This window comes from Nicotiana sylvestris, chromosome 7 (genome assembly GCF_000393655.2).
Source record: "Nicotiana sylvestris chromosome 7, ASM39365v2, whole genome shotgun sequence".
Taxonomy (NCBI): domain Eukaryota; kingdom Viridiplantae; phylum Streptophyta; class Magnoliopsida; order Solanales; family Solanaceae; genus Nicotiana; species Nicotiana sylvestris.
The window spans coordinates 116,604,575-116,621,305 of NC_091063.1; the positions used below are offsets into that span (position 1 = coordinate 116,604,575).

At 38.8% G+C, this 16,731-nt stretch overlaps 1 protein-coding gene across 1 annotated transcript; it reads right to left on the reverse strand.

Moving 5' to 3' along the window:
• Positions 1-458: 458 nt before the first annotated feature.
• On the reverse strand, positions 459-3,498 carry LOC104228333 (uncharacterized). The gene is made up of 8 exons (XM_070152137.1): positions 3,174-3,498; positions 2,903-3,077; positions 2,456-2,534; positions 1,984-2,338; positions 1,290-1,892; positions 1,163-1,223; positions 1,003-1,060; positions 459-839 (listed from the first exon to the last, which is right to left on the reverse strand). Exons 1-8 carry the CDS (start codon positions 3,496-3,498, stop codon positions 459-461), a joined length of 2,037 nt encoding a protein of 678 aa, XP_070008238.1.
• Between the last annotated feature and the right edge of the window lie 13,233 nt (positions 3,499-16,731).

A 16,731-nucleotide genomic window follows, 5' to 3' on the forward strand; every position in this document is an offset into this window, starting at 1 on the left:
AATATATTGAACAATTGAATTACCTATATTCATCCAATGTTAGTTAAATTCAACTGTTTCAACCATCTGTCCAGATCTGTATTCAACTGTATTATAGTGTATTCCTCCAAAGTCAATTGAATTAAACTGTATTATTAACCTATATTCAACTATATTCAAAATGTTGTATTCACCTGTATTAAGGAATTGATATAGTTGTATTCAACTATACTAAGATACTCTCACAGCCACTTCATATATATTTATATATATAAAAATACTTCAACTAAATAAATTCAAAAATATTAACGAAAGTCATTCCACAATATATTACTTCGAAAAAAGAATTTATTATAGCTGATAATGTCATAATAAGTGTTGAGAAATTGTCGAGTCACCAATACATGTCAGAATACAACTATTTATTACGTGGAGCATTCCTACAAGTTCGCTTGTTATGTCCTCCCTGCCCACATATGCTACATGAATGTTGATTTTTCGGCAACAACAAGTTCACTTAAATTTTTGTCGCGCTTCTTCTTTGGCCTTCCAGGAGGTCTTTTCCATTTGGGTGGTAGTACAACCTCCTCTGCAACATGCTCTGGTATATTCCAGTCATTTTTGTCCGGTAGCGGGTACACTGGCACATCGTATGTCATTACAATTGTACTTGGCTTGTAATAGCTAGAGCAATATTCTTCAGGCATTAAAAACTTGCTCTTCAATATAGCCCAAGCATGTGGGCATGGCAATTCATCAATTTGGAACCTCCCACAAACACATTTTCTCTCGAGCAGGCAGACTGTGTAATTCCTCCCACCATCGTTAACAATATGTAAGTATTCAGTTGAGGGTACTACCTACATTTAAAAACAGAAATATAAGTTTTGAACACATTTACATGAATTAACAAATATATACATACTACTGAGTTAAATGGTTACTATCAACTTCGACAATTGCAACTTCATCCAATTTCAGTTAAATTCAGCTGATTCCAGCAACTGTATTCAACTGTATTACTGTGTAATGATCTACAGTCTGTATTTGTATGCATTTGTATTCAACCTTTTTTGAGAAACTGTATTCAGGTATTTCCAATCAATTTAAACTGTATCAATCACCTGAATTCCATTGTATTCATTATCACGTGCATACAGTCTTAATAATCACATGTATTTACCTGTATTCATCTATATTATTTACTAGTTCAAGCAAATATTCATAAAAATTAACGGGTAGTTCTGCCTAAAAAAAATTGTATTCAGTTGTATACAGCAATGCCATAAAAATTTAACTTATAGTCATACGGGTACACATGGTCTCATTCAACTCCAGCATTTCCTGGTATTTTTTTCCAAGCGTCTTGTATGTCTGAGTAGCTTCTTTATGGTTACTACAATTCCAACGACCAAACATCTTCCTAACTTCTTCGAGGAAGTCATATATTGGCAATTCCCTTGCTGAAACTAGTGCTGCATTGATTGACCCAGCGATATTTGACGTCATTGTCCATCCCCTGTTAACAAGTGCATACAACCTAGCCCACTTTTCGTAACCAGCTAACTCTAAGTATTCTTTCACCCTAATATCTACCTTCTCAACCTTCTCCATCAGACTATCAAATTCAGTTTGTGTGTATGCTTTTGCCATCGAGAAGTATATCTCACTCAACTTGGCATGGCTCTTTTTGAATTTCTTGTATACGTTATTCCATAGATGCCATATGCAAGCACAATGCGGTACATCCGGATACACTCTCGATGCAGATTTAATGATGCTTTCATTTCTATCCGAAACAATGCACATGTTTTCCCTTACACCGTATGCTATCTTGAATTGCTCAAAGAACCACGTCCAAGCAGCATCGTTCTCTGAATCAATAACACCATATGCTAGTGACAATATATGACCTGTTTAATACAATTGAATATAATTGTTTTTAAATACATGTTTTCCAATGCTTTAAATATTAACAAATTGTATTATTATTGAGGTACTCACCTGCACCATCCAACGTGCTTGCAGAAACGAATGTCCCGGTGTAGTAGGATTTTAGATGACTTCCGTCCACTACAACAGTTGGTCTATAATGATCAAACCCCCTTATAAATGCATACAATGATATATACACATACATGAATTCATTCTTTGACGATTTTTCCATTCTTATGTGAGAACCTGGATATGTCTTATCCATTGTATATAAGTATCCTGGTAATTTTTTGTATGAATCAGCCAGTTCACCTCTAAGAAAATTCATTGCCTTTTCTTTAGCCCTCCACGCCAACATGTAGCTAACATCAATACCTAGATCTGATTTCACATCATCAATAATGTCCCTCGGAGTGTATTTTCTCTTATGGTTTGTAAGCTTTGTCCTTATAATACCACTTATAAGGCTGCTACTAGTCTGCCGCTGCTCGTACACTTTATCCTTCAGCGGACATGTATGGTTGTCATTGAATTATCTCACCTTGAATAATTCCGATTTGTTAATGCTTGAAGCCTTAAACCTCCAATCACAATCTTCTGAAATACATATTAATGCATAGCTGGAAAAAAAAGTTCATACATCAGACAACTTAACGAATCTGACATATATACTTCCTATTCATAAAGTACCAAATTGATATCTGTGTATATGTAATTTTGTATACTAACGAATTCCAATATTGTTAGATGTGATTAAATACAATAAATACAACTAAATACATTTCGTATGAATAATCAAACACTTAATAACATTATAGACATAATATGAAAATAATCATAGCCACTGTTGTATTTTTTCAATAGTAAAATACACCTGAATACATATTATTAAGAATACTAAACAAATATAAAATTTTCAAAGGTGTTCATCATCTGGAGGAAACACACAAATAAAACTAAATACAACAAAGTTAAACAAACATCAAACCTGACAGCATTAGACCGATCAACACGGAATTGAAACCTTTGAGCTATAGCATAATTCTCCATCACCTCTTTCAATGTAGCCTTATCCTTATAAACTTGTCCAGCCATAACCTCCTTTTGATTAGTTTTTGAAATTATCAAATCCTTGTGGAGTTCGAACACTCCAATCGCTTCTCCTGAATTGACAAGTTCTATAGCTAGTGTATCATATGTATCGGAATCGTACATTTGAACTGTTTCGTCTATCTGCACAATGTCGCCTTAATTTAAACCATCTCCGGAGATAAGCTCTTTTTCCATAGTTGTAATGCACAGAGGATACATCCCAAATTCTTTGTTCTCTTTTTTCAATTCTACATACACTCTGTAACCCATATCATTGTGTATTTCCATTGGCGTGCGATTGCCTTCAACATTGTATTGTATTTTAATGGTATTTGTGCTCAAATCTATACCCAGTTGATTAGAAATTGAACCAACTAGATCATTAAAGGAAGCATACTCCTTAATCAGTATTCCCTCAATGGAAAAGTCGATATAATTGCCCTCATCGTTCCACTTTCCAGAATGACGCAACAAAACTGTCAAGCTTGCCATATATATAGAAGAGTTATACCTTCTTTTGTATATAATTTGTATCAATCGATAAGGAGGAGAAGAAAATCGCACAATATAGAAGCATGTTGCTCTGTTTCTTCGCTTCTTTCACGTTTATGTATTTCTGAGTTTGAGAAGAATACAGATTGATGGGATAACTTTTATGTTTGTTGCGTAAAATTAGGGAAATCAGAATTGATTTGATTTCCTTCCGTTTTTAACATTTTTGTCGATCCAGATATTGCGCAGATACGTTACGTATTTAGCGCTACATACATTTGAATACAAGTAAATACATATCAGGATTAGCTGGATTTTCTTTTTGTACGCCGCTAATTTTTGTTGTATTATTAAATACACTACCTTAAATACATTAAATACATTATAGAATTGCATAAAAGATATCTATAGGACGTAATATAGCAAAGGGTTTCTATTAATGGCTAATTAGGACTAAAAGATGGTGCTTTGTGAAAAATTCTCTATTTTTTAAGTGGTCGGATACGGATCTATTAGGAGCAGGTTAGTATTGAACTGGGTATTTTAATTTGGGGTGGGCCTTTTTAATCTTGAGGTGTCAGTCTGTCCAATTGAGGGGTATATTTGAATGATAGTATAACGGTAAGGGCTAATATGACCAAATAATATAACGGAGGGTATCTTTAAACATTTTTCGATAGTGTAAGGATATATTTGATCCTTCTCCTTTTTTAATTTAATCCACTGTGACTCGATCCTTGACCAACTAACGAAGTGGAGACATCCCTCAGCTAAGCCAACCAATGTAGGAAGATTATATTTGCATAACATGGACATGCCATGTTGGAAGAAGTCTCACATTGTCATATGTTTTCCCCTCTTCGAATTAGCTATGTTCTGTTTTCCCTATTTTATTTATTTATTTATTTATTTATTTTTATTTAACAAGTTCCCATTTGGAGAAGAAAATAGAAATAGATTTTTCTGTGAGGATCTTTAAAAGCGAAATATTTCTCATGACAATTGGACAAAATGAACCAAGTCGCCATAGCAAGCGACTTATCTTTCATAATGTCTCTTCAAAGATAAACTTTAGCAATAAATACAAAATTAATATAATATTTACCCAGTGTAGCTAGATTTTTCTATTTACAAAAAGTAGTTAGAGTTTTTTATTTTATTTTATAAATATATACAAATTTGATCAAAACATAAAATTTATATACAATTTGGTCAAACACATATAACTTGCATATAGTTATTAGTTGTGTATATTTTTTATGTGGTTTGCACACCTAACATATAAAATATATATAATTTATTTATGTCTCTCTCTTCGAGTTTCAATCTCAATTTGAATCAAAATTAACTCAAATCTTCACCAAATTTACTTAAAATTGAGATATAAACTCCAAAGAATATTTTCAATCATTTGAAACAAGACCTAATTTGAACAAATAATAATTTTGTAAAACTCGATTTACAAATTGAAAGTTACAAAACTTTTTAATGGCTATTAATGGAGTATAAGCTCGTCTTCAAGATTCACCCACCCAAACAAAGTCTAATTATAGTTCACATAAAACAACATGTGAAATTTTTGATTCTATTGTTAAGTACGAATAAAATTTGTGCCACACAGCTATTCAAGCACTACAACAACAACAATAACAACAATCTCGCAAGAGCACATGAAATTTGCAAGAGCGATTTAAGTAGTGGTTTTTTTTTCCTTTTTTCTTTTTCTTTTTGTTGTAGAAAAGGGGATTCCTTTTGTACATGCGTAGATAAGACGTACATCCCAAATGCAAAGTAATCGAAGTAGCTAACTTAATCGATTAGGGACAATAGCTAATTGCACCCCCCCCCCCAAACTAATTTGGCCTAAATAATTGCTATGATTGATTCAGTTTGGGCAATTAGGCAAGAGAAGCGTGCTTGAGCGAGGGAAGAGGAGGAGGAAAAATAGGAAAGATTGGAGCTATACATTACTTTGTATACTATTGGTAATTATGTATAGGATATGTAATTACGTGAAAACTTCTTTAATAGTAAATAATTAGGTTTATAATATAGCATAAATAAATAAAATTCCTTATTTGTTTGATAGTTTGGTCTACAAATACTGTCGCCACATCTCAGTATGACACATTGAGGCAAAGTTGTTATGTTGTTGAGATATTTTTCATGTTGAGCCTTTCACTTTTATTTTGTTATTGTTGAAATTCTTGTGTACATTGTGATTGAGCCATGGGCTATTTTTGTGGAAATATTGATATTGTTGATCCCTTTGATAAAGTTGTGGTATATTGGCACTTGTGGTATGAGATGTTATTGTGTGGTGATATTGATGCACATGCGGTAATACAAGGATAGGGGCTAAAGTGCATGCAACGGCATAATGTGGGATTTGTGTGCGTGTTGCGAGTAAGAGAATTACTTGAAGCCACGCGGCGATATAAGGTAGGCTAAAGTGCATGTGGCTATTTCGGTAAAAATGTTTTCAAAACTATTTAAATGTAAGGCTCACACGGCGGTATAAGGAAAGATTGTGATTGTGATTGTGAAATGAGATTACGAGGCGATACCTCGGTTGTGATTCTTGTTGTTATCTCTCACTTACCCCACTTGTATTTGTCCACATTATTTTCTCAGTGTTCTTATTATGTGTCTCTTTCTTGTTGCCTTTATTGCTTAAAATTAAGTTGTAATTTACCTTGTTGTATTGCTTTATTGTCACTATTTCCTCGTTTTCATTATTAGACTAGACTACACCATTTTAGTTTCTTTTCTTATCCTAGTAGGTGTCTTGACCTGGTCTCATCACTACTCTATGAAAATTATGCTTGATACTTTCTGGGTACGTTATGATGTACTCATACTGCTCTTCTGCATATTTTTATGCAGATCCAGGTACCTCGACCCAGGCTAGGCACCAGTGAGTAGAAATTCAGTTCGGAGTCTTCAAGGTATACCTGCCTGGCGTTCGCAGACCTCGGAGTCTGTCACGACCCGAATTTTTCACCATCGGGAGTCGTGATGGCGCCTACTTGTGAAATCTAGGCAAACCAACCATTTGAATTATTTACCTTTTTCCCATTTTTTATCCTTTAACAATTAAGGGCTAACGTTACATAAACAGCGGAAATTAAAAGCGGAAGACTGAAATGTAATATATTAATAAAGATGACAATACCAATCCATACGTAAACTACCCAAGACTGGTGTCACAATTTTACAGATTGTCTAGGAATATTACAAATAAAGGTCCGAAAGAGTTATTACAACAATCTCTTTGAAATACATAAAAAAAAACAAAACAAAAGGATAGAAGGAGACGCCAAGGCCTGCGGACGCCTGCAAGACTACCTCGGATCTCCGAATGGATTGAAGACAGCAACCCAAAGCTAAGATTCAGAAGCTGCTGTACCGGGATCTGCACACAGTGCGGAGTATAGTATCAGCACAACCGACCCCATGTGTTGGTAAGTGCCTAGCCTAACCTCGGCGAAGTAGTGACGAGGCTAGGACCAGACTACCAAATAAACCTGTGCAGTTAAATTATATACAACGGAAAACATAAAGCAGAAATGTAAAGTTAAGGAAGGGAGGGGGAATCATGCTGCGGGGTACAACAAGTATCAATAGAAAACCAACAATTAAATGTAGAGAAACCATAACTCAGTTATCAACAAAAATCAAGAAATCAAAGACAAGTGCACGACATCACCCTTCGTGCTTTAACACTCTCTCACAAATAACATGCACGGCATCACCCGTCGTGCTTTAACACTCTCTCACAAATATCATGCACGGCATCACCCTTCGTGCTTTACACTCTTCCTCACCCAAGCAACAATCACAAAGCAATTTGGGCAAGGGAATCAATAACATAACAGTAAAATCAAGTAACAACAGAAAATCAGTATATAAACTTAAAGAACACCATAACTCAATTACCAGCAAGAATCAGGAAAATCAAGGACAAGTGCATGACATCACCCTTCATGTTTTTACTCTCGTCCTCACCATAAAATCAATATAAATGGCACGGAATTGTACATCGTGCGGTACGACATCACCCTTCGTGCTTTTACACTCTTCCTCACAAAATCATACACAACATTTCCCTTCGTGCTTTAACACTCTCTCACCAAAACAATGCACGACATCACCCTTCGTGTTTTAACACTCTTTCTCATCCAAACAACAATCACAAGAAATAGGGGTAAGGAAATAAATAAAATCACAATAAAATTCCGGCAAGGGAACAATAGTACAACAATCAAATTCCGGCAAGGGAACAATATCAAAATCATCAACATCCCCGCAAGGGAAATAGCATTAAAAGCAATAACATCCCGACAAGGGAGACAATATAATAATCCTCTTCTCTTTTTCACATTTACTTCACAACTCACTTCACAACTTGAGCCAATGCTCTATAAGGTTCAATTGCCAATTATACTTCCACAATTCATTTTACAACTTGAGCCAACGCTCTTCAATATCCAAATACCAATATTACTTCCACAAGCTTTGCTCAACAATAGAAATCATTACATAAGGCATGAACAATACAAACAGAGTCACATTAATCATAGTATAAGACTCATGGGCATGCTTGACACCAACGTATAGATACTCGTCGCCATGTCTATACGTCATACTCAACAAATAACACATAGCAAATAGGACACAACTTTTAATCCCTCAAGCTAAGGTTAGACCAGACACTTACCTCAAACTTCCACGGCTAACTCAAGCCTCACACCGCTTTTCCTTTAGAATTCGCCTCTAATTTACTTGTATCTAGTCCAAATTGATTTAACAACATCAATAAATGCTAAAGAATTCATACCCAATGCTTAATTATAGGTTTTCAATCATTTTTCCCAAAAAGTTAAAAATTGACCCCAGAGCCGCTTGGTCAAAACATGAGGTTCGGACCAAAATCCGATCACCTATTAACCTACGAGCCCGAATATGTAATTAGTTTCGGAATTCGACCCCAAAACGAGGTCTAAATTCCAATTATTCAAAAAGCCCTAACTCTACCCAAATCCCCAACTTTTTACCCTTAAGAACATGATTTAGGCCTAAAAATCTAATGGGTGTTCATGAAAATTGAAGAAAACAAGTCTAAGAACACATACCTATGGTTTTGTGGTGAAATCCCTCTTCATAAACCGCCCAAGTTTAAGTTTCAATGAAAGAGTTATGAAATTTTGGAGAAAACCTGTTTTGTTACTGTTTTTAAAAAGACTAGACAAGTACTCTATACGTCCGCGTGCCTTTGGCCGCGTTCGCATAGGCTTAATCCCTCTGGCCTACGCGTTCGCGATCCATTGGCCGCGTTCGCACAATGTTATGGCCAACCCATTCCCCAACCCCCCTTAGGCAGTGCGTTCACATAAACTTAGACGCGTTCGCGTAGAGCAACATACCCAAAGCTTCGCGTTCACATCCCAGTCAGTACGTTCGCATAGTACACAAAATAGGGCCCCTTGAGACTACACTATGCGATCATGAACCTACCTATGCGATCGAATAGCACAAAAACCTGGACACCAGTAAACAGCAAAACACCAGATTTTCTAAGTACAAAAACACTCCGACTCCTATCCGAAACTCATCCAAGCCCTCGGGGCTCCAAACCAAACATGTACAGTATCTCAAAAATATCCTACGGACTTACTCGTGCGATCAAATCGCCAAAATAACATCTTAAACAAGGAATTTAGCATAGAAATCTAAGAAAAATCTCAAAACTTTCAAAGTTTCAAACTTCACAAATACGGGTCCGAATCACGTCAAACGACCTCCGTTTCTTACCAAATTTTACAGACGCAACTCAAACATTATATTGAACCTGTATCGGGCTCCGAAACCAAAATACAGGCCCAATACCATAAATTTCAAATATAATCAAATTTCTAAAAACTCTTATATTTTCAGTAAAACAATTTCTTTTAAAAATTCATTTCTCGGGCTTGGGACCTCAAAATTCGATTCTGGGCATACGCCTAAGTCCCATATTTTCCTATGGATCCTCCGGGACCGTCAAATCACAGGTCTAGGTCCGTTTACCCAAAATCTTAACCGAAGTCAACTTAAATTCAATTTTAAAGGCCAAATTAGCATTTTTATCTCATTTCCACATAAAATCGTTCCGGATATACGCCCGGACCGCGCACGAAAATTGAGGTGAGGAAAAAGGAGGCTTGTAAGGCCTTGAAACACAGAATTTACTCGTAAATCAAGTGATGACCCATCCTCCACCTCTAAAACAACCGTTCATCCTCGAACGAACATAAGAAGGAAGTACCTGAGTCAGAGAAAAGATGGGGATAATGGCTCCGCATATCGGACTCGGACTCCCAGGCCGATGCCTCAGCAGGCTGACCTCTCCACTGAACACGAACAGAAGGGAAACTCTTCGATCTCAACTGACGAACCTGCCGGTCTAAAATAGCTACCGGCTCCTCCTCATATGACAAGTCATTGTCCAACTGGACAGTGCTGAAGTCTAACACGTGGGATGGATTGATGTGATACTTCCGAAGCATGGACACATGAAACACTGGATGCACGGCTGATAAACTCGGCAACAACGCAAGTCTGTAAGCCACCTCTCCCACTCAATCAAGAATCTCAAACGAGCCAATGAACTTAGGGCTAAGCTTGCTATTCTTTCCAAATTTCATCACGCACTTCATAGGCGACACCCGAAGCAACACTCGCTCGCCAATCATGAATGCCACATCACGAACCTTACGGTCGGTGTAACTCTTTTTCCTGAACTGAGCTGTATGAAGCCTATCCTGAATAATCCTGACCTTGTCTAAGGCATCCTGTACTAGATCCGTACCCAACAACCGAGCCTCTCCCGGATCAAACCATCCAATCGGCGATCGATACCGCTTACCATATAAAGCCTTATAAGGAGCCATCTGGATGCTCGGCTGGTAGCTGTTGTTGTAGGCAAACTCCGCTAAAGGCAAAAACTGATTCCACGAGCCTCCAAAGTTAATGACACAAGCTCGGAGCATATCCTCTAAAATATGAATAGTACGCTCGGACTACCCGTCCGTCTGAGGATAAAATGTTGTGCTCAACTCGACCCGTGTACCCAAATCACGTTGAATGACTCTCCAGAAATGCGAGATAAACTACGTACCTCGATCAGAAATAGTAGACATGGGCATACCATAAAGACAAACAATCTCCCGGATATAGATCTCAGCTAACCTTTCAGAAGAATAGGAGACTGCCACAAGAATGAAATGTGCTGACTTATCAACAATAACCCACACTGTATCGAACTTTCTTTGAGTCCGTGGGAGTCCCACAACAAAGTCCATAGTGATACGCTCCCATTTTCACTCGGGAAGCTCAATCCTCTAAAACAAACCACCAGGTCTCTGATTCTCATACTTTACTTGTTGACAATTCAAACACCGAGCCACATATGCAACAATATCTTTCTTCATTCTCCTCCACCAATAATGCTGCCGCAAATCCTGATGCATCTTAGTGGCGCCCGGATGAATAGAGTACCGGAAACTATGGGCCTCCTCTAAAATCAACTCTCGGAGTCCATCCACATTAGGCACACAAACTCGACCCTGAAGCCTCAAAACTCCATCATCTCCTAAGGTAACTTGCTTGGCACCTCCGTGTTGCACCGTGTCTCTAGGGACACATAAATGAGGATCATCATATTGTCGATCGCGGATACACTCCAATAAAGAAGAACGAGTGACTGTGCAAGATAACACACGGTTGGGCTCAGAAACATCCAACATCACGAACTGATTGGCCAAAGTCTGAATATCCAAGGCAAGCGGTCTCTCACCGACCAGAATATACGCGAAACTGCCCATACTGGCTGATTTCCTACTCAAAACACCGGCCACCACATTGGCCTTTCCCGGATGATATAAGACGGTGATATCATAATCCTTCAATATCTCCAACCACCTTTTCTGCCTCAAATTTAGCTCCTTCTGCTTGAACAAGTATTGCAAACTCTTGTGATCTGTGAACACCTCACATGCCATGCCATACAGATAATGCCTCCAAATCTTCAACGCGTGAACAATGGCTGCTAACTCCAAATCATGAACCGTATAGTTCTTCCCATGAATCTTCAACTGACGTGAAGCATATTCAATAACCTTGCCATCCTGCATCAACACCGTACCAAGTCCAATACGAGATGCATCACAATAAACTGTATATAGCCCTGAACCTGTGGGCAAAACCAACACTGGCGCCGTAGTCAAAGCTGTCTTGAGCTTCTGAAAGCTCGCCTCATACTCGTCCGACCACCTGAACTGGGCACCCTTCTGAGTCAACCTGGTCATCGGGGTTGCAATAGATGAAAACCCCTCCACAAAGCGACGATAATAGCCTACCAAACCCAAGAAACTCCAGATCTATGTAGCTGATGCTGGTCTAGGATAGTTCTTGACTGTCTCTATCTTCTTCGGATCTACCTGAATGCCCTCTGCTAAAACAACATGACCCAAGAAAGCGGCTGAACTCAACTAGAACTCACACTTCGAAAACTTAGCATACAACTGACTATCTTTCAAAGTCTGAAGAACCACTCTCAAATGTTGCTCATACTCCTACCGGCTGCGGGAATAAATCAAAATGTCATCAATGAAGACTATCACAAATGAATCCAAGTAAGGTCTGAACACTCGGTTCATCAAATCCATAAAAGCTTCTAGGGGATTTGTCAATCCAAATGACATCACCAAGAACTCATAATGCCCGTACCGAGTGCGAAAAGCTGTCTTAGGGACATCAGATGCCCTAATCCTCAACTGATGGTAACCAGATCTCAAGTCAATCTTAAAAAATATCGTGTCACCCTGAAACTGATCAAACAAATCATCAATCCTCGGCAATGGATACTTATTCTTGATGGTAACCTTGTTCAACTCCCAATAATCTATATACATCCTCATCGATCCATCATTCTTCTTAACAAACAACGCTGGTGCACCCCAAGGCGAGACACTAGGTCTAATGAAGCCTTTCTCAAGCAAGTCTTGCAACTACTCCTTCAACTCAGGCGGGGCCATACGATATGGCGGGATAGAAATGGGCTGAGTGCCCGGAGCCAAATCAATATAGAAGTCAATATCCTTGTCGGGTGGCATACCCGGCAGGTCTGAAGGAAATACCTTAGGAAACTCACGAACAACAGGCACATAATCAATAGAAGGAACCTCGACACTAGAATCACAAAAATATGCCAAATAAGCCAAACATCCCTTTTCGACCATACGTCGAGCCTTCATATATGAGATAACACTATGGGTAGAATGACCAGGAGTCCCTCTCTACTCTAAACGAGGCAAGCCCGACAAGACTAAGGTTACAGTCTTGGCATGACAGTCCAAGATAGCGTGGTATGATGATAACCAGTCCATCCCTAATATGACATCAAAATCAACCATATCCAAAAGTAACAAATCTACACGAGTCTCAAAACCCCCGATCACAACTATACATGAACGATGGACACAATCTACCACAATAGAATCACCCACCGGTGTAGACACATATATAGGAGCACTCAAGGAATCACTAAGCATGACCAGATACAGTGCAAAATAAGATGACACATAGTCAAATAGAACTGAAACATCTCTCGTACAAACCAGAACCGTACCTGTGATAACTACATCGGAAGCCTCAGCCTCAAGCCTGACTGGAAGAGCATAACATTGGGGCTGGGCCCCACCACCTTGAACTACATCTCTAGGATGGCCTGCTGCTGGCTGGCCTCCACCTCTAGCGGCCTGACCTCCACCTCTAATACCTCTACCTCCACTTTAGCACCTTTACCTCCACCTCTAGCTGGCTGGGCGGGCTGAACGAGTCCCTCAATGAACCTCCTCTCTCTCTCTCTCTCAGTGTTAAGTATAAGAAGAGCATGACGAGCCAAATCAATAAACCTAGTCTCGTATTGAGTAACAATCATAGAACCATGCTGGAGATGCTCAAACTGCCTCCGATAGATCTCTCTCTGAGTGACAGGAAGAAACTTCTCTAGAAATAGCTAAGAAAATTGATCCCAAGTCAAAGCTGGTGACCCAACTAGTCTAGCCAAACAATAATCTCTCCACCAAGTCTTGGCGGATCCAGACAAGCGAAAAGTAGCAAAGTCGAACCCATTGGCCCCACTATCCCCATGTTCCTGAGAACCTCATGATAGCTGCCTAAATAATCCTGAGGATCCTCCGAAGATGCACCACTGAAAGTGGTAGTAAAGAGCTTGGTGAAACCTATACAACCTCCACAAAGCCTCCGAAAACCTAGTTGATCTATCACCGGTCTGTGCTGCTACTCGGCTGAAGAAGCGGTACGTGACCTCACCATTCACGAAAGAACAAGAGTAGAGGTTTCAATTTAGCATTGAGAGAACAAAATTGCTTGACAGGAAAGAATAGATGTGAGTTTTTCTTAACTCTATAGCCTCTGAGGGATAAATACAAACGTCTTCGTACCGATCCCTCAGACTCTACTAAGCTTGTTTGTGAATTGCGAGACCTATGGAACCTAGAGCTCTGATACCAACTTGTCACGACCTGGATTTTCCACTCTCGGGAGTCATGAGGGCACCTACTTGTGAAAGCTAGGCAAGCCAAATATTTGAATTATTTACCTTTTCCCCATTTTTTATCCTTTAACAATTAAGGACCAACGTTACATAAACAGCAGAAATTAAAAGTGGAAGACTGAAACGTAATATATTAATAAAGATGCCAATACCAATCCATACATAAACTACCCAAGACTGGTGTCATAATTTCACAGACTGTCTAAGAATACTACAAATAAAGGTCCGAAAGAGTTATTACAACACCGTCTCTGAAATACATTAAAGAAACAAAATAAAAGGATAGAAGGAGACGCCAAGGCCTGCGGATGCCTGCAGGACTACCTCGGATCTTCGAATGGACTGAAGGCAACAACCCAAAGCTAAGATTCAGAAGCTGCTGCACCGGGATCTGCACACAGTGCAGAGTGTAGTATCTGCACAACTGACCCCATGTGCTGGCAAGTGCCTAGCCTAACCTCGGCGAAGTAGTGACGAGGCTAGGACCAGACTACCAAATAAACCTGTGCAGTTAAATCATATACAACGGAAAACATAAAGCAGAAATGTACAGTTAAGGATGGGAGGGGAAAACATGCTGCGGGGACATCGAATAATAATAGAAGAACAATAAGTAAATATAAGGATCACCATAGTTCAATTGAAGATAGGAAGGGGGGATCATGCTGCGGGGTACAAAAAGTATCAACAGAAAACCAACAATTAAATGTAGAGAAACCATAACTCAGTTATCAACAAAAATTAGGAAATCAAAGACAAGTGCATGACATCACCCTTCGTGCTTTAACACTCTCTCACAAATAACATGCACGGCATTACACTTCGTGCTTTAACACTTTCTTACAAATATCATGCACGACATCAACCTTCGTGCTTTACACTCTTCCTCACCCAAGCAATAATCACAAAGAAATTTGGGCAAGGGAATCAATAACATCATAGTAAAATCAAGTAACAATAGAAAATTAGTATATAAACGTAAAGAACACCATAACTCAATTATCAGCAAGAATCAGGAAAATCAAGGACAAGTGCATGACATCACCCTTCGTGCTTTTACTCTCGTCCTCACCATAAAATCATAAATGGCATGGAATTGTACATCGTGCGGCACGACATCACCCTTCGTGCTTTTACACTCTTCCTCACAAAATCATATACGGCATAACCCTTCGTGATTTAACACTTTCTCACCAAAACAATGCACGACATCACCCTTCGTACTTTAACACTCTTTCTCACCCAAACAACAATCACAAGAAATAGGGGCAAGAAAATAAATAAAATTACAATAAAATCCCGGCAAGCGAACAATAGTACAACAATCAAATCCTGGCAAGGGAACAATATCAAAATCATCAACATCCCCGCAAAGGAGATAGCATTAAAAGCAATAACATCCCGACAAGGGAGACAATATAATAATCCTCTTCTCTTTTTCACATTTACTTCACAACTCACTTCACAACTTGAGCCAATGCTCTATAAGGTTCAATTGCCAATTATACTTCCACAATTCATTTTACAACTTGAGCCAACACTCTTCAATATCCAAATACCAATATTACTTCCACAAGCTTTGCTCAACAATAGAAATCATTACATAAGGCATGAACAATACAAACAGAGTCACATTAATCATAGTATAAGACTCATGGGCATGCTTGACACCAACGTATAGATATTCGTCACCATGTCTATACGTCGTACTCAATAAATAACACATAGCAAATAGGACACAACTCCTAATCCCTCAATCTAAGGTTAGACCAAACATTTACCTCAAACTTCCACGGCTAACTCAAGCCTGACACCGCTTTTCCTTTAGAATTCGCCTCCAATTTACTTGTATCTAGTACAAATTGATTTAACAACATCAATAAATGCTAAAGAATTCATATCCAATGCTTAATTATAAGTTTTCTATCATTTTCCCCAAAAAGTCAAAAATCGACCCCGGACCCGCTTGGTCAAAATACAAGGTTCGGACCAAAACCCGATCACCCATTCACCCACGAGCCCGAATATATAATTAGTTTCGGAATTCGACCCCAAACTAAGGTCTAAATTCCAATTATTCAAAAAGCCCTAACTCTACCCAAATCCCCAATTTTCTACTCTTAAGAACATGATTTAGGACTAGAAATCTAATGGGTGTTAATGAAAATTGAAGAAAACAAGTCTACGAACACATACCTATGGTTTTGTGATGAAATCCCCCTTCAAAAACCGCCCAAGTTTGAGTTTCAATGAAAGAGTTATGAAATTTTGGAGAAAACCCATTTTGTTACTGTTTTTAAAAAGACTAGACAGGTATTCTATGCGTTCGCGTGCCTTTGGCCGTGTTCGCATAGGCTTAATCCTCCTGGCTTACGCGTTCGCACAGTGTTATGGCCAACCATTCCCCAGCTCCCCCTTAGGCAACGCGTTCGCGTAGACTTAGACGCGTTCGCGTAGAGCAACATACCCAAAGCTCTGCGTTCGCGTCCCAGTCAGTGCATTCGCATAGTACACAAAATAGGGCCCCCTGAGACTACACTATGCGATCACGGACCTACCTATGCGATCGGATAGCACAAAAACCTGGACACCAGCAAACAACAAAAACACCA

Excerpts from the sequence above, each read along its gene's own strand:
- LOC104228333 (XM_070152137.1), bottom strand. The coding sequence starts at position 3,498 with ATGGCAAGCTTGACAGTTTTGTTGCGTCATTCTGGAAAGTGGAACGAT. Across the intron at positions 1,893-1,983 it reads AAGCACGTTGGATGGTGCAG|GTCATATATTGTCACTAGCA; the intron begins GTGAGTACCTCA and ends TGTATTAAACAG. Across the intron at positions 840-1,002 it reads AGACTGTAGATCATTACACA|GTAGTACCCTCAACTGAATA; the intron begins GTAATACAGTTG and ends TTTTAAATGTAG.